The 22,811-nt window shown below is 39.7% G+C and overlaps 3 protein-coding genes across 3 annotated transcripts in view; all 3 read left to right on the top strand.

Annotated features, from left to right (window-relative positions):
* Positions 1–20,636, top strand: part of LOC116288898 (nuclear pore complex protein Nup205) — a 28,716-nt gene extending 8,080 nt beyond the window's left edge. Inside the window, exons 14-29 of the mRNA XM_089031001.1 lie at positions 1,002–1,059; positions 2,431–2,629; positions 3,240–3,360; positions 3,978–4,074; positions 4,807–4,977; positions 5,680–6,461; positions 6,873–7,985; positions 8,612–8,872; positions 9,624–9,777; positions 10,330–10,413; positions 11,038–11,204; positions 18,580–18,706; positions 19,150–19,281; positions 19,379–19,473; positions 19,733–19,798; positions 20,184–20,636. Of these exons, the coding sequence (XP_088887127.1) occupies positions 1,002–1,059; positions 2,431–2,629; positions 3,240–3,360; positions 3,978–4,074; positions 4,807–4,977; positions 5,680–6,461; positions 6,873–7,985; positions 8,612–8,872; positions 9,624–9,777; positions 10,330–10,413; positions 11,038–11,204; positions 18,580–18,706; positions 19,150–19,281; positions 19,379–19,473; positions 19,733–19,798; positions 20,184–20,297 (3,741 nt within the window). The 3' untranslated portion in view covers positions 20,298–20,636. The remainder of the gene's footprint in view (positions 1–1,001; positions 1,060–2,430; positions 2,630–3,239; positions 3,361–3,977; positions 4,075–4,806; positions 4,978–5,679; positions 6,462–6,872; positions 7,986–8,611; positions 8,873–9,623; positions 9,778–10,329; positions 10,414–11,037; positions 11,205–18,579; positions 18,707–19,149; positions 19,282–19,378; positions 19,474–19,732; positions 19,799–20,183) is intronic.
* On the top strand, positions 11,219–17,075 carry LOC148910700 (uncharacterized). The gene is made up of 4 exons (XM_089031002.1): positions 11,219–12,735; positions 13,091–13,233; positions 13,792–14,850; positions 15,026–17,075. Exons 1-4 carry the CDS (start codon positions 12,321–12,323, stop codon positions 17,054–17,056), a joined length of 3,648 nt encoding a protein of 1,215 aa, XP_088887128.1. The 5' UTR covers positions 11,219–12,320; the 3' UTR covers positions 17,057–17,075.
* A 751-nt stretch (positions 20,637–21,387) lies between the features above and the next one.
* LOC116302450 (uncharacterized) lies at positions 21,388–22,748 on the top strand. The gene has a single exon (XM_031711739.2). It carries the CDS (start codon positions 21,498–21,500, stop codon positions 22,059–22,061), a length of 564 nt encoding a protein of 187 aa, XP_031567599.1. The 5' UTR covers positions 21,388–21,497; the 3' UTR covers positions 22,062–22,748.
* Positions 22,749–22,811: the final 63 nt, after the last annotated feature.

The following is a 22,811-nucleotide window of genomic DNA, read 5'->3' as shown; positions in this document are numbered from 1 at the left end:
AGCAATCTAAATTTAGCTCTGATGAAAAGGTAAATTATACACCGTGAAAAGATGAAAAAACTTACTGACGTTTCGGATGCTAGTCTTTTTTTACTCCAACTAAGGACTAGCGTCCGAAATGTCAGTAAGTTTTTTCATCTTTTCACGGTGTATAATTTACCTTTTCATCATTACTGTTTCACTAAAAACACCGACGCAGCTCACACTAGTTTTTAGCTAGTTAAATCTTTCAAATATCTTTCTATATCTATCTTTCTAGTTATATCTTTGTCATTATTGTACCATTTTTAGGTACTGATCAAATTTCATAATTCATGGCTGAAACTGAGTGTTCACATTTTTGACAAAAATATGTTTATTAATTTCATTAATGAGGTATTGGGTAGTTACCCAAAAGCCTCTCTCTGATCCTCAGGATTTTTGAACATGATTTGGCAGTTCTCTAATATGTTTTATTATCATAAAATATAATCTTGCATCTTGCATCTTGAACTACCTTTCTCGTGCTCTGTTAACCCATTTATAATTTCACATACATGTAGTACACACACACATCTTATATTTCTTCAATAGGAAACTTGCCATAGATAGTATAGATACTGAGTTGAATGTTACACCACTGTATGTATTCATGAAGAAGAGTCAAGCCTTTGCTTAAACATCCCCCCCCCCTCCCCCCTTTGGAAGAGCTTGCTTCTTTCTTTCCTGTGGGAAGCACAAGTGGCATGTGCTGCTAATGTGCTGCCTCTCACTAATGCAACCTGGGTTCAAGTCCTGCCAGGCTTGGTGTTGTTTGTAACTGAGTAGAGTTGTTTGTTGGCTCTCTCCTGTGCTTCAAGGGTTTTTCTCCGGGTTCTCTTACAAAAATCATTCTAATTCAATCTATAAGCTGTGTTATCAATTGGGTTGCAAAACCTGTTAGGCATTCAGCTGTCCACCCAGGAGTGATAAGTGGACAAGTCAAAATATTGTCTTACTCAAGTCCTTTAATTTCTCTTTAGATGCTGTCTATCATTGATGATGCTTCATCATCACTCGACCTGCTTCAAGCTACATCAGGTACCTCACATAAATCACAAAAAATTCAATTCTCAAATACAAATTTGATCAGTGAGTTAGTTGAGCCCTGAGGTTGATTCAGGGTTCGATCTGTGAGTTAGCTGTGCCCTGACTTTGATCAGTCCAGCGGTTGTTTCATGGTTCAATCTGTGAGTAAGCCATGCCCTGACTTTGATCAGCCAAGAGGTTGTTTCAGTGTTTGATCTGTGAGTAAGCTGTGCCCTGACTTTGATCAGCCAAGAGGTTGATTCAGGGTTTGATCTGTGAGTTAGCTGTGCCCTGACTTTGATCAGTCCAGCGGTTGTTTCATGGTTCAATCTGTGAGTAAGCCATGCCCTGACTTTGATCAGCCAAGAGGTTGTTTCAGTGTTTGATCTGTGAGTAAGCTGTGCCCTGACTTTGATCAGCCAAGAGGTTGATTCAGGGTTCGATCTGTGAGTTAGCTGTGCCCTGACTTTGATCAGTCCAGCGGTTGTTTCATGGTTCAATCTGTGAGTAAGCCATGCCCTGACTTTGATCAGCCAAGAGGTTGTTTCAGTGTTTGATCTGTGAGTAAGCCGTGCCCTGACTTTGATCAGCCAAGAGGTTGATTTAGGGTTCAATCTGTGAGTAAGCCGTGCCCTGACTTTGATCAGTCCAGAGGTTTTTTCATGGTTCAATCTGTGAGTAAGCCGTGCCCTGACTTTGATCAGCCCCCGGGGGGGTACTACCACCCCAATTTGTGTAGGGGTGTGCCGCCAGGACCTCAAAACCCTGACCCTATCCCAGACCTAAAAATTTGATTTTACATACCCTACCCCAGACTAAAACTAAGAATTGTACACCCTATCCCAGATTAAAGGACGGAAAAGACGGTTTTTCAACAGATTACAATCAATATTTACTAACGTTTTTATTGTTTTTGGTCGGCAGAAAGCGTAACCTATACGCCATACAAAAATGACCAAATCGTTAACCCTATCCCAGACTAAAATGATACCCTATCCCAGACAAAATGTCAAAAAATGATACCCTACCCCAGACCCAAAAGCCGAAAAACCATACCCTATAGGGCGGCACATACCCGTATAGCAAATATAGGGGAGTACCCCCCCGGGGATCAGCCAAGAGGTTGTTTCAGTGTTTGATCTGTGAGTAAGCCGTGCCCTGACTTTGATCAGCCAAGGGGTTGTTTCAGGGTTCAATCTGTGAGTAAGCCGTGCCCTGACTTTGATCAGTCCAGAGGTTAATTTAGGGTTTGATCTGTGTCCTGAATTAAAACAGCCCAAAGGATGTTTCATGGTTAGATCTGTAAGTTCATTATTTTCAGGGTTCAATAAAACTGTACATTGAATCATTATTGCTAATTGTTGATCTTGTAATTGTTTCTAGATGGTAGAACTGAGCTGGAGAGAACAGCCTTGTTGTGTCTCAGAATGATTGAAGTTGCACTGGAAAAACAAGGCCAGTTCATGGACATGTTACGCTCTGTCCCTCAAGCCACATCTGTGATGTTAAATGCCCTGGATCAGCTACTTATGAGTATTAACCCAAAAAGCCAGTCTGCCGACTACCTCCTAAAGATTGCAAGGTAAGAGGGGTAGGGAGGGTGGTTTGACACATTTCGATCATGGTGGGGTGGGTGGGGGAAACAATTGTTGGATCAGCTACTTATGAGTATTAACCCACAGTCTGCCGATTACCTCCTAAAGATTGCAAGTTAAGAGGGGTAGGGAGGGTGGTGTGACACATTTTGACCATGGTGGGGTGGGTGGGGGAAACAATTGTTGGATCAGCTACTTATGAGTATCAACCCACAGTCTGCCGATTACCTCCTAAAGATTGCAAGGTAAGAGGGGTAGGGAGGGGGTGTGATATATTTTGACCATGGTGGGGTGGGTGGGGGAAACAATTATTGGATCAGTTACTTATGAGTATCAACCCACAAAGCCAGTCTGCAAACTACCTCATAATGATTGCATGGTATGAAAGGGAATAAAATGAAATGAAAGGGGGAGGGGAGGGGGAATAAAAGACATGTTTTGACCAGGGGGGATCGAGTGGGGTGGGGAAGGAAACCATTTCTGGATCACCTTTTTTCACAATCATATTAGGTAAATAAATTATATTATATTCATAATTATCTTAGTAGACTTAAAATTTCCTGGGTATGAGATGTTAAGCATCTGTTATTCTATTAGGTACCTGACCATTCCTCACATCAGTCCAGAACTCAGTCTTTCAGCCATCAAGGTGTTGTGCCAAGTGTGTCAATCTCAGGCTGTCCAAACACACCTGGTAGGATTACTGACAGCAAACAAGGTAATTAGCACAACACAAATACTTGGAAATGGAGAAAAAAGTATCCATGAATGTTGAACTTGAACTCTGGTTTATTTAACCACAGTTATGTTCAGCTGCACACAGGCTATATCACTCTTGGTTTAGTTAGGTTTTCATTGAAATCCATTTTTCCAATTTTCTTAATGTTTCTAAAAATCCCTCTTAATTCCATGAAAGATTCCTTGGTGGCATGGGTGTTTTAAACTCCTAATGCATTTTCCTCTCGCCAATGCTTAATTGCAATCGGAGTTGGTGGTTTGAGCCCTGCATGCCCAACACATGGGTTAAGTTTGTTTGATGTGTTGTTTTCTCCTATGCTATGAGGGTTTTCCTCTAGGTTCTCTGGTTTTTCTTTCCTCCGTAAAAGTCAATGCGTTGGTTGAAGGTTGTACAGTAGTAAGTAAAGTGTGTCTCCTCCTTAAACATTAGCCCTCTGGCTATGGAGACTTGGCAATGACTCACCGTATCACAACATAAAAAATAAAATTTTACAAAAACAAAACATCAATTTCAATAGAGTAAGTATTGATCAATGGCCTTGTAAGACATGCCAATAGTTTAGTTATCAAATAATAATGCTCTTTGTCATTTCCCAGGCCATGTCTCTTCAGATTCTCATTGGTTTTGTTGAACATCTTGATATCAATGAACCAGAAGAATCTCTGACTAAAGATTTACAGGAAATTGGAGAAGGTAAAATGATGATGTCATTTAGATTTCTTTGAGTGCTAATTATGGTTTTTCTGGTGCACAGTATTTTTTGATCCTGATTTCGACTTTAGTGCTAGTGTTTAAACTAAACTTTAAAACTCCTGAAGTTTAGAATTCGTTGAGAAGCTCTTGTACATGTACATTTAAAAGTGAATGGTCCTTGAAAATAACCCGAAATTTAATCGAAAAAAAACAAAAACAAAAAATCTCACACACGAAAATCATACAAAAATCAAACAAAATCCAAGTTTCAAATTACAATACAGTTTATTGATTCTCCCAAATTGCTCTTTCAGGTTTTTTCAAAAAACTATTCACTAGCGAAATTACCCTGGGCTCCAGGGCCGGTTGTACGTAGTGTGGATAGCGCTATCCGACGGATAAAACTTATCCAGTGGATAAATTTATTGGGTAACAGCATCAACTTATCCACTGGATAAGGATTAATCCGTTGAATAGCGCTATCCACCCCTCGTGCAACTGGGCCCAGAGGTTCTATTTCGCTCAGAGAGAGAATAAATAAACTCGGTACCCAAGTGTATGGTAGAGTTAAAAGCAAAGGAACATCCAAATAGATTAATAGATTGTTCAGTATTCAGTAAATTGTAAACGGTTGCTATCTGTGGTCCACTGACATCACTTCCAATAGCATTCCCACTTGAGGCTTGACCTGACTTTTTCATAAATTCAACTACTTATCTCTTGTCACATTAGAATATCTTGACGAGAAATCTTACGGTACCTCTCAACTGCGTAACGCCACCCGTCAGAACATTGTTCGCTTACTGCTGTACTCACTGGACTTTCCCGCACCAAACCTGGCTCATTTCTTTCTTGGTTATGAACTGAGACGACCTGTGGCCAAAACTAACCTACAACTGCCAGGTAAGGGACTGATCTTGAATTAACAGGGGGAGGGGTGGGGAGAAAAGGAGAGTCACGACACTGTTAACCTCCTCTGATAGACCCCTCGCAGCTCTTCGGAAAGCAGCTTAATTTGAAGGACAAATCAATAGGTTTCCAATTCTCAGGTGATTGAAATTCTTTCGTTTTGTCCTTCAAATTGAGCTGCTTTGACGTCACATGCGGGCGGTCTATTGGTGAATCATGAAGAACATAAATACTGGAAAAGAAGGATAAGTTTTGAGTTCACAACGAAGGCTTCATGCAGGAGGATATTAGTTTGAACATAGTGTGGTTTGAATGATTGGAAACAGGGATGCATGTCTGCACTCTGCAAAGGAGAAGGACGAAAATAGATCTCTCTAACTTGGGCGTAATGTTTTCCCATAACAGATCACCTCATTCCCTATAGTCTCTTTTCTTTGTTTTACGATTGTGCACGAGAAGACACACTCATATGGGTACAACTCAAACAAAGAATGTTATTGTCAGGGAATGACGCGTGTTCTGAAATGGCAAAACATTAAGCCCAAGCCGAAAAGGTTTATCGTCTTCATTCATTTAGCATGTTTCACAATCACTGGGACTCCCATTTTAAGTATTGGTCAACCTCATTCATACCTTCCCATTTCTCCGCCCAAATGCATTTTCATTGTATATCATTCTTTTCTCTATTGATTACAGGAGTTCTAGGTGCACCCAAGACATGCCTTCACGCCATCCTGCAGCTCATCAACAACGGTGTAGAAACACACAGGGGCCCCACGTGCATCACAGAAGCTCCACGATTCGCAGAACTGGCCTATAAACTCATCTACCACCTTTGTGCCGACAGAGACACGTCAATGCCAACACTACGATACTTAAGAACAAGTCACGACTTTCTCCACCAACACCTCCAACACTTGCCATTCAATAAACTGGTTGCCATGGAGATAGAAGAAGGGTTAGTGCCAGCCTTAAGTGTGATGAATCAACAGTCATGGCTATTGAAGACGGCCGCTATTGAGTTAAAGGTGACTGCGCAGAGCCGACAAAGATCGCATGCGCAGAGGTTGCTTGCCTTGCTACTGAATGAGCCATCAGCTCTTGGAGCACTCACGTCATCCCTGATGCCTGATCTCTCGAGAACTATGAATGAGGACACCACTGCCATGAATGCCAGCCAGAGTCTTTATCAGACAAGCCTCTACGGTGCAGAACCAACAACAAATCCATTACAGATGCGTAGAAAGATTCTTAGTTTATTGGACTCCGTTGACTTCACTCATCAATTCCCAGACGTTCTTCAGCTGAATTACTTCAATCAAGGAGTCACTGAAAGAGTGATTGCTTCGTGTGAACAGAAGTCCGATGAAACTGGAGTAGTATACTGTAATGTTCGTGATTTGCATCGCTTGTTGAATAATGAGATCACTAGCGTCCAAGGGGCGGCTACCGCTGGACAGAAGAACTTCCTACTGCAGGCGAGTGCTGTTCTTTAAATAAGCTGTCTGTTATCCTGGGTTTTATTCTTGATTGTTTTGCTAAAGCGCTTATGAGTTACTATGGACCTTCATCACACGACGGCCATGTTAACTCATGAGAATAAGATCCTTTGTTTAACCTTAAATATTTATCCTCAAGCATCTTGAATGCAAAGGCTACACGTGGTGGAATCTATAATCGCCCCAGGCATCACACACTTCTGAATCATATATCCACAAATACGTCAGCCTTAATGATTGGCTGATAGAAGTGCTGATTTACAGGAAAATTCTGAAATCACTCGTACTTGATTGCCGATTGGCTGAGAAGAGTGTTGAATCTCCATAAGTACCTTACAGTGTGACTCCACGTATTGTCATGGTAACCCCGTATTTTGTTTATTTCTACAGGAAGTGAAAGAAATTCTCGAGCACGTGGTTGAACGTAACATAGTCCGTGAAAATCTCCAGGGCAAGAAGGAAACATTTGAATCATGGCGGCAGGTGGTGGAAGTTATCTTGGCAACTTGTTCGCATGACATTTTACCACGCGATACCAAACAAGCTGTGATATTGGAAATCCTGCAGGACCTGTTGATGAAGATTGCACAAGATAACGCGCTAACAGAGCTCACCTCACCTGTATCTGGGGTTATTCTTACCCTTATGACACATCTTCGCCACAGTACCCTTCCTTGGGATACCCAGGGATCTTCTACCTCGAATCTAAATGGCACCACACAGGGATCCCAGTCAATGATACTTCGTGGCACCAGTACACCATCAGGACCTTTGTTTGCGATACTAAGGGGAATAATCGAGGCGGTGCTGAGATCAGGTGGGGGACTACAACGAGTAAGGGCTAATCTGTACGCAGCGATGTTGTACTTCATGCAGATGGCTCAAAAACCACAGGGATCCCATGCATCCAAGGGAGTCCTGGAAGGCGTGCTGTCTCAGGCTGGGGAGTCATGGGAGCTAGGCACTCTGTCGGTGCTGTCGAGTTATGGTGAACCCTTAATGGAGGTGATCTGTAGAGACGCATGTGATGGTCATGATGTTGGACGGATGTTAGCGTTCTCGCTGCTTGATTCCATCGTCACAATTGACTGGCAGAATCGATGGCTCAACTACTTCAACATGAAGGGGTTCTTGAGAAACATTATCGAGGGACTCCTACAAGAAGACGACAGGCTTCTGGCCATGTTGGACCCCTCACCCGAACCCTTAAAGGCGCTTTACATCTACGAATCCAAAATGGCCCTTCTAACTTGCATAGCTCAGACCCAAGAAGGGGCCGAAGTTCTTCTACAATCAGGCCTGATGTCGAGGCTCGCAGAGTGCAATTTCTTGAACCGTCGGCCTGAGTACGAGTCACGTGGGAGCGTCAGTGATGGATACTCACGTGATAGCTTTGTTCCCTCGGTGATGGAGAGATATCGTCAACTGTTGCTTCCGGCTCTTAAGGTTATGGGTGCTGTACTTACGTCACTGGGTCGTGGACATCGAGAAGCGTCAATGAAGGTAAGGAATGGCGACAAATTTACATTTTTCTTTAAGGGGAAGAACATCGGGCGTATTTGTTATAACAGTTTGCTCAAAAAAAAAATTCTCTAGATAGATTATCCGAGACACCTCTCACTCATTGGTATAGGCGGTTTCTGAGATCAGTTTAAGATAAATAGTCTTCAGTTCTACAGTTTGCACGCATACAACTTACCTAAACTTGCCATTAACACTGGTCGATGCCAGAATCAGAAAGGTATCCGACAGGTATGCAAAAAGCGTCAGGTTCAGTTAAATAGACCCTTTTCGAGTTCCAAATTACCGCTGTGTTTCTTGATTGCGGACTCATTTACTTATCTTCGATTTCGTGAAGAATATTCACGTGTTCCAGTCAAGGTCCGTCAAGTTTCAAAGTGTTCGTATTGTTGAACTTGTGCATTCTTTACTTTACCGTTGGTATTTGCGAGTAATTAGACACTGATTCGAGGCTTAGCCTGAACAAATGAGTCTGTAATCAAGAAACACAGCGGTAATTTGGAACTCGAAAAGGGTCTTGTACGCGTACAAATCGTAAAAAAAAAATGAAATTAGTTAAACTCACTCAAACCTAAAAAGTACGTATGATATTTGTTTTCCTCCCCCAGGTTCTCGGCGTCGTAGTTGCGCACTCTGATGTTTTCATTAGTATTCTACATGACAGGCAACCCATGCATACCTCTGCTTCCCTGCAAGAATTAGCCCTAGTAACTTCGATCATCTGCAACGCTGGTCTCACAGAAACAAGTCTTCTCGAAGATGAGTCCTTGTTAGAAGATGAGATAAGGTTTCGAGGTCCTTTGGCCAGAATACAAAGACTAATGATGGCTTTACTGCCAAGATACTGCTCCAAGGACTATTGGGATAAGGTAGGTGGCAAAATACGTGTGCAAAGGGGGAGATATATAAAAGCTGTTATTTATGGAATAGAGGCTTTGCACCGTCACGTGACGGCAGCCCTGTTAGATGCAGGAAAAATACAATCGTTTTACATGAGAAATTCAATTCCCGAGAGCAAAGGGATTTTATTGTTCTGCCGTCTAGCCACAGGCAGCCCAAGCTGTCTTATGGGCGCTGGCACGTGATGTTGAAAAGCCTCTATTGCTGCAATTTTCAATATTACACGAACTCAAGGCTTTGAAATATTTAAATATAAACTTGTTATCACTTTTTGCCAACGCAAGTACGGCAGTGATGTGCATTATAGTCCTTTCCTTATAGTCCTATCAAATAGTGAAGATATCCCGAGGCAAGAGAATATTCTCTTGCCCGAGGTTAATAGCGGTCTGTTCATTCTTTTTAACTAACCTTTTCTTTTGTCTTTTGATTGTTTGTTTTTGTTTCCTTGCCTACCTTGTTCTCATTGGTTTCTTTTGTCTTATTCTATCATATATACACTCCTTTCTACCACCTCTTTCTCTTTTACTTCGACGAAGGACTAGCGTCCGAAGTGTCAGTAAGTTTTTTCATCTTTTCACGGTGTATAATTTACCTTTTCATCATTATTCTTTTTAACGGCTTATTATCAAGAGATGCTTTAAAAAGGCGTCGATGAGGTTCATTGATCTCTAGATAACTGACTGGCTAACTGATTTAACTATGGTATTTTTCTAACTCCAGGTTATCAAGTCTGCTATGGAACAGAACCTCCATGGATTCGAACACGAAACTCCAAGCGTTAAACTCAGCATCGCTGCTCTGGAGACCGGCGTCAAACTGCATCAGATATGTTCTAGTATTGTAGCCTACTGCAGGACAGTGGTCAATGATGCAGGTTGGTGATTTACCTTTATTTAGAATAACTAGTAGTTCCCCGTAAACAATTCACAACTTATCAAAGACTATCTTGTTCAAGAAAGCTTTTTTGTCACCATCTTAATATTGGTCTCCCTGTGGTGGTTTTGGCGGGAAAACACGCAAGTTTATTCGAAGTAACAAACATGGTAGCGTTCTGAGCTGAGAAACGTGCGGTTTTTCTAGCAATTCCCAAAGGTGAAGCTTTTCGAATAAAAACTAAAATGTGCCAGTCATCCTCGCCATAATGTATAGAAATGGCGTAGTTTTGGTATTTTTTAGCCTATCCGTTTTTTCAGCACGGCTTCTGTCTTACCTTATATATGATATGATAATAAGCCGCCGTGACGCGGTATATTTTTTTGTACAGAACTTCGTTGTGCGCAACGGCGTTTGGTGGCAGGTTTCTGTAAGATAAAAAGTTGCCATGTGTTTCAAATTCTTGGGGTTCATGTGTTGTTATAGACGTCATTTTGGTTGACTTTGACAAAAAAATGGCGGACCTTAATAAAATCATTGAATTCTGTGTCAGGTTCATCTGGGCCACAGTACCACGTGGTGTTTGGACCTAGTCTAATCGACGCATCTTCCAGAGAAAGCAGACTACGAAGAGACGGTAAGTAGAACAATGTCCTTGACTTATCAAGGTATATACTGTCTGATCATAGTCTTGTTGCCAGCCATAGAAGCAAGGAGCTCAAATTCCGTAGAAGTGGTGTGCCCTGATAATGCGCTACGTCTTATTTTGGTCATTTTTTAAAATCTTATTCCACTTTACCACTTTGAGGTGGATGGAAAGCCTTACAGGTCTATAAAACCCAATTACGAGACAACTGGTAGATTAAATTAGAATTTGGAAGTTGGTTTTTATGGAGGGAGGAAAATTTAAGAACCCGGAGGAAAACCCTCGAAGCACAGAAGAGAACCAACTAAAAACTCTATTCACATACAACACGGAGCGGTGGGGCTTGGACTCGGGTCGCATTGGTGATGCCAATGTATGAGGAATGTTGATCGGTTCTTTCCTGCACTTTTAGAGTCTTTCTCGTGTTGCTTTTCTTGCAGTGTTGGCTTTTCTCCTTCCAAAAAAATGTTCAATTTTCGATTTCCCGGACGTTTTAATCGAGGGCAGCAAAAATCTATCAGATTTTCCGTCTATACTACTGAGTTGTAAAGACATTTTAATCAATGAAATAATAGTGTCAGAAAAAAGAGGGTTACTAAATTCTTGTCTTTCCAGGCTTCCGTACTCCTCCCGTGCAATCTCATCGTCCACCTAGTCTGGGTATTCTAGTCAACGTGGTCAAGGAATGTACTGAGAGAGCTTTCAAAGCCGTAGAGACGCATAAACAAACAAACATGAAACTAGAAAACATCCACGAACTAACGAGTGAAGAACTCAAAGAGGTAAGACATTAAGAGAGGATGTCAGCAAAAATCGACCAAAATCAAATTTTGCCGGCAACAGCCAAAAAATCGAATTCGTTCATATTTTGGCATTAGGAAGACCTTGATGCGATATAAACCGTGGTATACTTCATTTGCCAAAATATCGCTTTATTTCCGAGAAAAACGAGAAAAACAAATTCGTGCATAATTGACTCTCTGAGAGAGTCAAAATATACTCAAACTTTGGGGGCCTCGCGCGCCTTTGCAAAAATATCTACAGACTCAATCTTGGGAAATTATTTGGGATAGTGTTTTAACATTAAAAAGATGGAATTTCACGGTGTTCGAATAAATTCATAGTGGCGAAAAATATTTATTCACCAGGGTACTTTGACTTCGCGTCAAAAATGAGGAATTTTCAAAAAATGATTTATCCGTGTGCTAAATAAAATAAAACGTTGATATTAAGAAATTGAAAAGCTAAAATAATGTTCTAATCGTGGGTGAAGTCATTTTTGGGGGTTTTTGTTCTGCGATGAGAAATAAAATCTAAAAGTTACAGAAATTTTGAAGAGCTCAGACGGTCGGCCAAATCAAAGCGATTGACAAATTTGCATAACTTTTTGGATTTTTAAATCTTAATTTGGCTAAGTATCATAAAAACATCATCAGCATACAAGTTCAATGTAATATAATGACAAATACCGCAAGAATTTCGTTTTTACATTTGATTTTACCTAGAATTTAACAACAATTTATGCCCGGGAACTTCTGTTTACAATCATTTAGTGACTGAGCGGCAGGGCTGAAATGTGTAACGCGACAGATTTAGTTTTTGCAATTTAAAAATAAAGTCTTTTTCTTTTCAATTTCAGAGAAATAAAAGTATTTATTTGTTTGTTTGTCTCTTTAATTTTTCAAGAGAAATCGAAAAATGATTCAACCCCCGTTTCAATGACTTTTTTCGAGTGGGAAATTGATTACAATACAAAAACTAACTTCAGGGGAGACTTTGATAGATGACTGACACATGAAATTAAATTGCCGCAATTCTTTTGTATAATGCCGCAAACAACATCCATTCTTCAGTCATTAACGCTTTTATCCACGTTATGATTTGCTAACTTTATTTCCATGGAAGTTTGTTGCTCCTTTAAATCGATTATTGGTGGATTATGTGGTTATAGCAGAAAAGATAGGACGCAAGATGCTCTCGTTGTTCCCTTGCTTTCATGCACTAAGGATATAGCTCGACACAAGACTTTGTTTGGTTTCTCTGGATTTGAAAGTGAATTCGATTTGATTCTTGGTCGTGCAGGACAGTTCAGACGACCAAAAGAAATAAATGATTGGACGATATGTCCCCATCATCGCTCAATACTTGGACTAGGGTGGACAAGGGGCTCTAGTACTAGATGTAGAGTTCCCGCATCGATCTCAAATCATGGCCAATCAAAATCGAAGTGGCCAAAGAGCGACAAGGGCATTGGAAAAGACGAGTCGGAATTGATATTCAAGAAAACAGGAACTTTTATTCCATCTGGAGCAGGTAACGTTTTTGCATGCTTTATGATTTCTTCTCAAAACGCATGTTTCTATATCAGTCCCGTTAGCAGGGCCGTAACTAGGGGGGGGGGGGGGGGGTGCAGGGTGCACGTGCACCCCCCCCCCCCCCCCAAATAAAAGGTTAAGGTCCGCTCATCCATCTCCTTTTTTTTTTTTTTTTTGTGGTTCTGCTTTCTTCTGGTTACCTTTTTATTATTATTTTTTTATTATTATTTATTTTTGTTCTGCTTTCTTAAAAGAAACGATCAATGGTCCGATTTTCATGCACCCTCCCTGTAAAAGTTCTGGTTACGGCCCTGGAAGTAGTATTTTAAGTCGTAGTGTGCATTGTTTGGCAGGTATCTGCGTGAGTTGCAGGAAAAAAATAAGAGAGATGGTCAGTAATATTGACACACAGAAATCTAGAAGTTCGTTTGTAGATGAGGAATGCATTGACGCGGAAACAGAGACACTCGAAAAACTAAAGCATTTGAGAATAGAGGTAGGTCTGCCAATCTAAGCCTTTATTTAAAAAGGTGCAAAAATAATCCAATCCATCCTTCTCATTCCATCTATTGTATATCCAACCAACCAACCAACCATCCATCTATCCAATCTCATTCCATCCATTCTTCTATATCTTCTATATTCCTTTTATATTCCATCCATTCTTCTATATCCCATCTATTCCATTCCCTTCATCACATTCCAGTCTATCCATCCATTTCAGCCAATCCTCCATACATCCATCCCTCCATCCAACCGTCTATCTCAGACCCGCATCAAGGAACGCAGCAAGGCCCACAGCTTAGAAATATGGGAAGGGGAGAGGGGGGGGGGGGGGGGGGGGAAGGTGGGAGACAAAACAACTTTTTTTCCGGAAGCCCATAATATACTCGCCTAATATACTCAACTTTGCCTTGTACCTTTTTTTAAAAAAATAGAAGAAGCTGAGTGGGGGGTGGACCTGAATTTATCACATTCCATGCACCCTTATTCCAATTTATTCATACACCCACTTAAAAAATATAAAGATTTATATTTCTTTTCCCGGTTTTAGGAAAAGAGGAGTAAAGAGCAAAACGAAGAAGAAGAAAAAGAAGAGGAGGTGTTCTTTAAACAGCCATTACCTTTAAGTCCAACAAATATTTCAATGTCTTCTACGTGGACGAATACGCCAGTGAGTCAATATCACGAAGAGGACATTTCTAGTGTAACTGTTGACGGTTCTTTTCTTTTCGATTTGTCACCAAGAGAAAAACTCAATGCTTATTTAGCATCAAGAGATGTTAGTCCTGTCCGCTTTGTGCTAGCAACCCCATGGGACGAGGCATCTGAACGCTCGAGACGTTATTACAAAAGAAAAGGAAAACAAGTGGTTGCTTCATGCTTAGAGGAAGTTGCTCCTGGGCAGTCCGACAAGATCTTTGATTCTTTAGCAAAATCCAATCTTAAACATGGCGATACTACTTTTGATTTTTCATTGATGGAAGCCCTTTGTGAATGTTACAATAATGCCAATCATTGGAGCACTAGAAGACAGATCCTCTCCCTTATGGCAGATAAAGTAAGCTTCAATGATTTAAAGAGATGGATACCCGACATATCGATGTACCGCCTTAAAATAGCGCGGCATCATCGTTTACTTCATGGTCGAGGTTCTGTTCTCTCGCCCGTAAAGAATACGCGCATGTATATAAAACCCGAGAAACTAGAGCACTTTTTGACATTCATTACGAGCTCTCACATAGTTCAAGATTTACCTTTCGGAGAAAGAGTACTCAAGTTGTCGTCAGGCTGTGAGCTAAAAGTTCCAAATGTGGTTCGAACTCTCATACCGGAACAAATAATACGTCAATACCAAAGTTACTGCTCGGAAACAGGTTTTGACCCAGTAAGCCGTAGCACATTGCTCAGGATCCTCAGTGCCTGCTCTGCGTCCGTCCGCAAATCCCTTCAAGGGCTGGACTATTTTTCAGCAAATGGAGCCCAGTCCTTTGATGATCTAGAAGACGTGGTGGAGACACTTGGGGATAGTTATGGAAAGGGACTAACGTGGGCGAACATGACTAATGAAAAGCTAAAACAAGCGAAACGATACCTTAAAAGCGATTATAAGGTAAAACTGAATTTTAAAACTCAAGTATTAAAGCTAACACCACAACAAACACAAGAAAACTGACAAGACAAAAAACAAACAAACAAACAAACAAACAAACAAAAAATGAAAAAAGAAAGACAAGAAGTTAATGCATTTTCCTCCTCCTGACGACTATCTTTTTATTTTATTTTAGGTGCATGTTTCAAAAAACTCGGTGGTTGCCGATCACTGCAGAGTGTTCGCTCTCAGTTCCCCTGACGACCCCTGCTTCGAAAAGTGTTGTGATCACGAACATAATCTAAAATGTGATAGATGCAGCATCTTCCCTAGTGCTCTTGAAGAAATACGTTCAGCCATTAAAGGCGTTGACTGCTCATTAGAAGAAAGAGAAGAGATGGAGTATACCATAGATCAATCCGCTCAAAATATCGATGCGTGGAAAGCTCATCTTCTTCGAACCATCAACCAGGATACCGCAAAACATGAAATATTGAAAAATATGGATGATCAATCAGTGGTTCTTGTATCTGATTGGGCCATGAAATTCGTACCGCGAAAGTTTCGCGAAAGCCAAAGAGATTGGTTTGGAAAGCGCGGGATTTCCTGGCACCTTACAGTTGCTGTAACGAAACCAAAGGATAATGACATAAACATGTTGACTTTTGTTCATGTTTTTGAAAGCTGTACTCAGGATAGTCCCACAGTCTTGGCTATTTTCGATGATGTCCTCCAGCAACTCAAGAGTATTTTATCAAGTGTAAAGTTTGTCTACATGAAACAAGATAACGCTGGATGCTATCATTCGGCACCAACTATGCTTGCTATAAAGCACATTGCTACGAAACACGGAATCTGCCTTTCTCGGATCGACTTTTCGGATCCACAAGGAGGGAAAGGCGCATGTGATCGAAAGGCCGCGAACATCAAAAATCACATGAAAAGATATTTGGACTCAGGCCATGATATCGAAACAGCCAAACAAATGAAACAAGCAATTGAGTCATCTGGAGGCATACCGGGCGTAACAGTGACTTTGTGTGGCCCACAATCTACATCAGGCTTCAAATCTGTCAAATTTGATGGAATTAGCTATATTAACAATATCCAATACAGCGAAGAGGGAATGAAAATGTGGAGAGCCTATGAGATTGGTCCTGGGAAATCCATCAATTGGAATGACCTAAGTCTCCCAACCGGCATACCCAAACTAAACAAAACGTCGGATGATAATAGCAACAAAATCTTATTTGTTTCTGTAAAACCCCGAAAAGGCCCAAAAAGTTCAAAACTAGAGAGCAAAGATGATGCCAGTGACGATGATGATGAAGGTAATAGCATTGATGATTGTTATGATAATGATGATGACAATGATGATGGCGATGCTGGTGGTAATGCTGATTGTGGCAAAGGCGACGCTGAGGATCTACAGGCAGATGCTGATAAAAAGCTGTTCTGTTGTCCAGAGGAGGGCTGTACAAAGTCGTTTCAGCGGTATTCTTCACTTGAAAAACATCTGGACATTGGAAAACACAAGTATTCCCTTGAACTTCAGACATTTTATGACAAATCAATGATAGGTTACGCCTCAAAACTCGAAAAGGGGATGAGTGAAGTTCCAACATTCCCTCAGCCAGACACGCTTGAATCAGAAAATAGTATGGCAGATTCAGTACTTCCGATGGGTTGGGCCTTGAAGTCTACAGGAAAGAGGAAAAGGTTTACTGAAACCCAAAAAAACTATCTCATGGAAGTCTTTAAAAATGGTGAATTAACTGGGCAAAAAGCAGATCCACGAACTGTATCTAAGTCAATGAGAAAAGCCAAAAATGCTGATGGCTCTTGCATGTTCCGGAAAGAGGATTTTCTATCTTCTCAGCAAATTTCAAATTTTTTTTCTCGCTTAGCAAAAGCAAAAAATCTAGACTCTTATGAAAAAGATGTAATGGGAGGAAATGTTGGAGAAATTGTGAACAGAGATGTGCAAGAACTGACGGATGAAGTGATGAATGCAATTACTCTTCAACACCCAATAATGTATCACACTTACGACATCTGCAAAATGTCTTCACAATCAAAACTTCCAAGATTCTCTATTGCCATGCTGAAAGATATTTGTGCTGCTTTCGAACTTGATATATCCAGTATTACAGTCAATCGCAAAATGCCGTACATCGATATTCTCAATGAACTTGTCAGGCAATGTAGTTGTGCAAGCAGTACATAAAACTATATTCCAGCCTTGTAGCCGGTTTATTTCGAAAGCAGGTATAGTCCGCGCTTTAGAAGTCGAATCAATTATATGGTTACTTAATTGTCGTATACTTAACTATGATATGCCTGGTTGAATCAGATTTCTGTGATTGCTGTATTTATATATACAAATACAGCAATATGTAGAGACTTTAACTAAAATAATGATAAATCAAGTTTTTTCTAGTATACTCGATAAGAGTATTGCTTGAAAAAATATAGGCAGATGATAGTGACAAAATTGCTGCAAACGTCAATTTTTTCCGATTGATAAAACAACGGTTAAAGTCTGTTGTGAAGAATTATTCAACTCGGAACTTGTCTCAGATCTAGGACTGGGACTATGCGTTTAGGATTATGATCACAAGCCGGTTGAATCCGATTTAAACGGTTTGATTGCCTTCGATCTCTCATTCAGATTCTCACTCGAAAAAAGTCGATTTTCGATTTCTCTTGAAAAATTAAAGAGACAAACAAACAAATAAATACTTTTATTTCTCTGAAATTGAAAAGAAAAAGACTTTATTTTTAAATTGCAAAAACTAAATCTGTCGCGTTACACATTTCAGCCCTGCCGCTCAGTCACTAAATGATTGTAAACAGAAGTTCCCGGGCATAAATTGTTGTTAAATTCTAGGTAAAATCAAATGTAAAAACGAAATTCTTGCGGTATTTGTCATTATATTACATTGAACTTGTATGCTGATGATGTTTTTATGATACTTAGCCAAATTAAGATTTAAAAATCCAAAAAGTTATGCAAATTTGTCAATCGCTTTGATTTGGCCGACCGTCTGAGCTCTTCAAAATTTCTGTAACTTTTAGATTTTATTTCTCATCGCAGAACAAAAACCCCCAAAAATGACTTCACCCACGATTAGAACATTATTTTAGCTTTTCAATTTCTTAATATCAACGTTTTATTTTATTTAGCACACGGATAAATCATTTTTTGAAAATTCCTCATTTTTGACGCGAAGTCAAAGTACCCTGGTGAATAAATATTTTTCGCCACTATGAATTTATTCGAACACCGTGAAATTCCATCTTTTTAATGTTAAAACACTATCCCAAATAATTTCCCAAGATTGAGTCTGTAGATATTTTTGCAAAGGCGCGCGAGGCCCCCAAAGTTTGAGTATATTTTGACTCTCTCAGAGAGTCAATTATGCACGAATTTGTTTTTCTCGTTTTTCTCGGAAATAAAGCGATATTTTGGCAAATGAAGTATACCACGGTTTATATCGCATCAAGGTATTCCTAATACCAAAATATGAACGAATTCGATTTTTCGGCTGTTGCCGGCGTATGGTCGATTTTTGCTGACATCCTCTCTTAATAACTGGTCTCAGGGTTACCTTGATTTTGTCAATGATATTTGTCCACTGTCGGATCGACTTCCAGGCGTACACATAAACTTTCGGTGGCCAATTTCAAGAGATTTGAGAGAAAACTAAGGACTTCACTAAAATCCTTCATTTTTTTCATTATTTTCAGGTTATTCAACTACAAAGCACCATTGGTCCACAAGAAAAGATATCCACACACCAAAGGCAACAGATGGCTCAAAAGTGCCTCAGCCAGATCGTCAACTACAAAACACAAGAAATTGAGACACATCTTTGTATCTTTTTCAAACATTTTGCTTTCTCGACCTGTCATAGGTAGCAGCTAGTCTGTTCCGGCGGAGATACGGCGGATGAAAATCTTGCGAAAACGATGATACGTTCCTCCAAGATGGATAATGAATCCTAAAGAAAGTACTAACAAAACTTACCATATCTTATGCAGAAAGGTCACAAATAGATTTTCCATGAAAGTTGTAGATCTTTACTCGTAGCCGAAGTGAAGCGCAGAAGATCAAACTTTTTTGATGTTGAAAAAGCCTAATTGTGTCGTCATAAATTTGCGCGCGCATGCTTTGTGCCCAGTCTTCCTCGCTTATGCGCATAAGAAAAAGAAATGGTACCCGGAAATTTCTTTAGTATTTGTAAAGTGAGCTGTTGTTGTTGTTGTTGTTGCTATTCCATAAATTGTACAAAATGTATTTCCTTGACTTTTTTCAAGATATCATCGAGAACTCATTGTTTATCTTATGGCGCCATCTTGATTTCTATTTTCTTCACTGTATCCCATCGGACGAGGAACACAGCATCTTACATGGTGGTCACGTGACAGGAAGAATGAGAAAACTTCACGGTACAGACGTTAATCATCATCCTATGCGTTGGACATGTTCGTCTTTTATTCATCCCATTCATTAATCCCGTTGTTATTTTCCTTTCTTTTTATTCAGAATGGTCAACTTCTGTAAACGTATCCGCAGCTTCATCCATCCACGAACAGACAACCACGATCAGCGATGGCGTGACTCGTGACGAAATAGAAACGGTAACGCAACACTTGATTTGTCATGATGATTATGATTCTTTTAACAGTACAGACTAGGCAATGAAAAAAGCTGACGTTTCGATGTCTCTGACATCATTATCAAAGCAAGGGAATATGAAGTAATACTCTCTTGTCAAAATAATAAGAAAAATAGTTGGACTTTACGGGAAAGGGGAAGGATATTGAACTTAGAGTGTGCCCAGAGTTTGATTGTTAGTATAGACATATCGTAACTCAAAAACAATATTTTTTTTATCAGCTTAAACAAGAAGCCTCGAATTGTCTAACTGACCTGTTGCTGAAAAAAATGGTTGATCTGGAGCAGGTAATGATATTTCGTTCAAATGAGTGTTCTCAAAAGTGTTCTCTAAAAGTCTTTGTGACTGCTTTAATTTTACATAATAACATATTCAGCTGATCAGCAAATGAGTTCGTATAAAACTGAGCCAATAAATCTTTGACTGAAGGAACCGCTCTATTTTGGAAGTAGGGAGCTATTGAGAGCTCGCTTGAGTGACATTAATGTTCATTAATCGTATACAGCTTTTATACAGAAAAAAAAGATTCCCAAATAAGTAGAGAGTAGCTTGAAATGAGTAATATATATATTGAATTTACACTTTAGGGGTCTGTTGAAAGGAAATCATTACTTTTTTCCTCTTTTGACATTTTAATTCTTTTATGACACTTCTATTTATTCATTTCTCTAGAACCACGGTAAAGACAGGACGCGTGTCGGATTCATCCGGGTTCTCGTTCGTCGAATCAAGCGTCTCCTCACTCTTCACTGTTCTCTCGTCAATGAACCACTGCCAGGTCGTTAGATAAACAAAGAAAATACTAACCTTATAGAATCTTCTTGTTAAAAGGGCAATTTGATCAGAACGTCTTCCCCTCATATTATTGCTCCATTAAGAAAATGCTCTCCACTGTAAATGTGTGAGCCATCCCTAAACTCAAACTAGTGTTAGTTTTTCATAAAAAGATTTCCTAACGCAAGTACTAGGGTAACGAAAGTACCAGTGAAAACCAGACTTGGTTATCATTGCGTAAATGTAGTTTTTTGTCTGGTATATAAATGTTATAGGAATTACATTCATATTTTTGTACTCTGTCAATCATAGAAATACCAGCAACAATAAAAAGAAAAGATTAACACTTAACTTTATAAATAACTGTCAAACCGAAAGGAAGTGGGTTTCTTGGTTTGCGCAACATGCAGTAGACGGCTGAGCAAACTGAGCGAATCTGTGTAGCTGAGTGCACTCATAGGTCCTCGAGTTCGATTCCTAGACTCGACATATGGTAGAGTATGTTATATTTTTCTTTTGATTCGAGGGTTTTCATCCATCTGCAAAACCTAACAAGCTTAAATACGATTTGATCTGGGAATTAGTCGTGCCCTGACTTTGATCAGCCAAGAGGATGTTTAAGGGTTAGATGTGTGAGTTAGCCGTGCCCTGACTTAGATCAGCCCGGTGGTTGTTTGCTCTGACTGTGATCAGCCCAGATGTTGTTGATAAGGATCAGAATATCGATAAAATTTTAACCTGATCGTTGTTCAGCAACTATCATACTCCGCTTACTCACTGATGTGATTTGGATTTCAATTTTTTTAAAGTTTAAGTTTTACAATTGTGACGTAATAAAAACGCGCTCGATAAAGCTCGATCTTGCCTTTCTGTACCAGGCTACCCGCGCGCGCAAATAGCAAAAATTACAAAATCGTCGATTTTAGGGATTTTTTTGAAAAAAGTGATTAAAGCTTCACATTTGATTCTTTTCACATGTTTTCAATGTCTACACAAGCTGTTGCGACATTGAAATGCTGTTTTGTATCTGATAAAAAAAGCGTGTTTGGGCTACCTGTGGTTAACGTACAAGCAAGACTATAAACGACCAGATGTTGCGATTCCCATAGAAAACAATAAGTCGACTTCTAAACTAAACCGGATAAATGTGTGTAAGTCCATAACTAATCCCTCAGACGGGAAACAGATTCTAAATGCTTCGTCGTGGAGAGGATGGGCTTGGGAGAATGCAATGAGCCCGCAGTACACCAAACCGCTGGTATAAAAGAGAATAACCATGAAAATACTTTGAAAGAGTGCACTTCAAAAATGGGACAAGCTTGTAGTGGGCTTTATTGCTCTTGTTGGACAAATTGCTCTTGTTGTCACTGTAACCACTCTTCTGCGCCTCCAAGATATGCTCGCTACACAGCAGACAGCGACGTAGACTACGACAAAATTGTTGGAGAATTGCTTGAACTTGACCCTATACAATTCGATAAAGAAACTGGAATTGCCAAAATAAGCACTTGGATTGAGACGATTATTCCTATTGCTGGATTGCCTCAGAGCTTCATCGCTGTTAGTCAAGCAAAATGCATAAAATACTGGCAAGCCATTCAGAATAAACCGGCGGCCAAGTTGAGTGGATCGTACGTTCGATTTTCGTTTGAGAAACGACCTAATGGAGAACTGCCTCGCTTATTGATAGAACATAAAGGGAAATCTGTCATTGTTAGAAGTCCGAGAGAACACTCAAAATTAAAGGATTCAAATTATCCTGAAGTTCGGGTCTAAAATAAAACAATGAAGAATGAAAGTAAAGGGATTTATGCGAGGAAATTCGAGAGCGTTCCAAATTTCTACTACAAAATGAGAGTAGCAACGCCAACAATTGAACCAGATGTTACCAAACACTCGAGTTCATTAATTACAAAGAAATGAATTTTAAAACATTCTAGGCTATTTATTTGCATGATATTCTTTAAGTTAATAATTTTGCTTTATTAGGTATTCTTTCGATCAATTCTTTCCCTAGTGACGTTTAAATACCTACTCTGCTAGCATCTAAAAGGTTCAGTGATTCAACATAGAAGTGTTGGAAGACCACCTATTATTTATATATAAGCGCTTTAAAACGATTACCATATTTTCCAGACATGAATTCATAACCCAAAAATACAGTGAAACCACACAGTGCACAATGGTGTCAGACAGAAAAGTTTCTAAGATCTCTCGTCCTAAAATGACAAATTTTTGGCCAGTAAACTATTAGATCTGTGCTAAACTAGATATCAGGCTTCATCATTTTAAGTATATCTAGACAGCCAGACATCAAATCATTTAGCAACTCAGTCTAAATAGACCTTTTTAGATTCGTATGCATATTGCCCATTCCAGATCACATAACATTCCCTTGATAATTGTTCTCTTATGACGAACGTTAAAATATTTACACATGAAATAAAGAATTAACTGCCATCACATGATTTGAGTGCACAACAAAGCTAAAAAGGACTATCTAAACAGCTTTCATTTAGGGGTACA

Source organism: Actinia tenebrosa, unplaced genomic scaffold (genome assembly GCF_029948245.1).
Source record: "Actinia tenebrosa isolate PJP-AT-01 unplaced genomic scaffold, QUT_ActTen_1.0 PGA_scaffold16__25_contigs__length_10494907, whole genome shotgun sequence".
In the NCBI taxonomy this organism is placed as follows: Eukaryota; Metazoa; Cnidaria; class Anthozoa; order Actiniaria; family Actiniidae; genus Actinia; species Actinia tenebrosa.
Note: the sequence above shows the minus strand (reverse complement) of the source record. Positions and strands in the feature narration are given on the sequence as shown.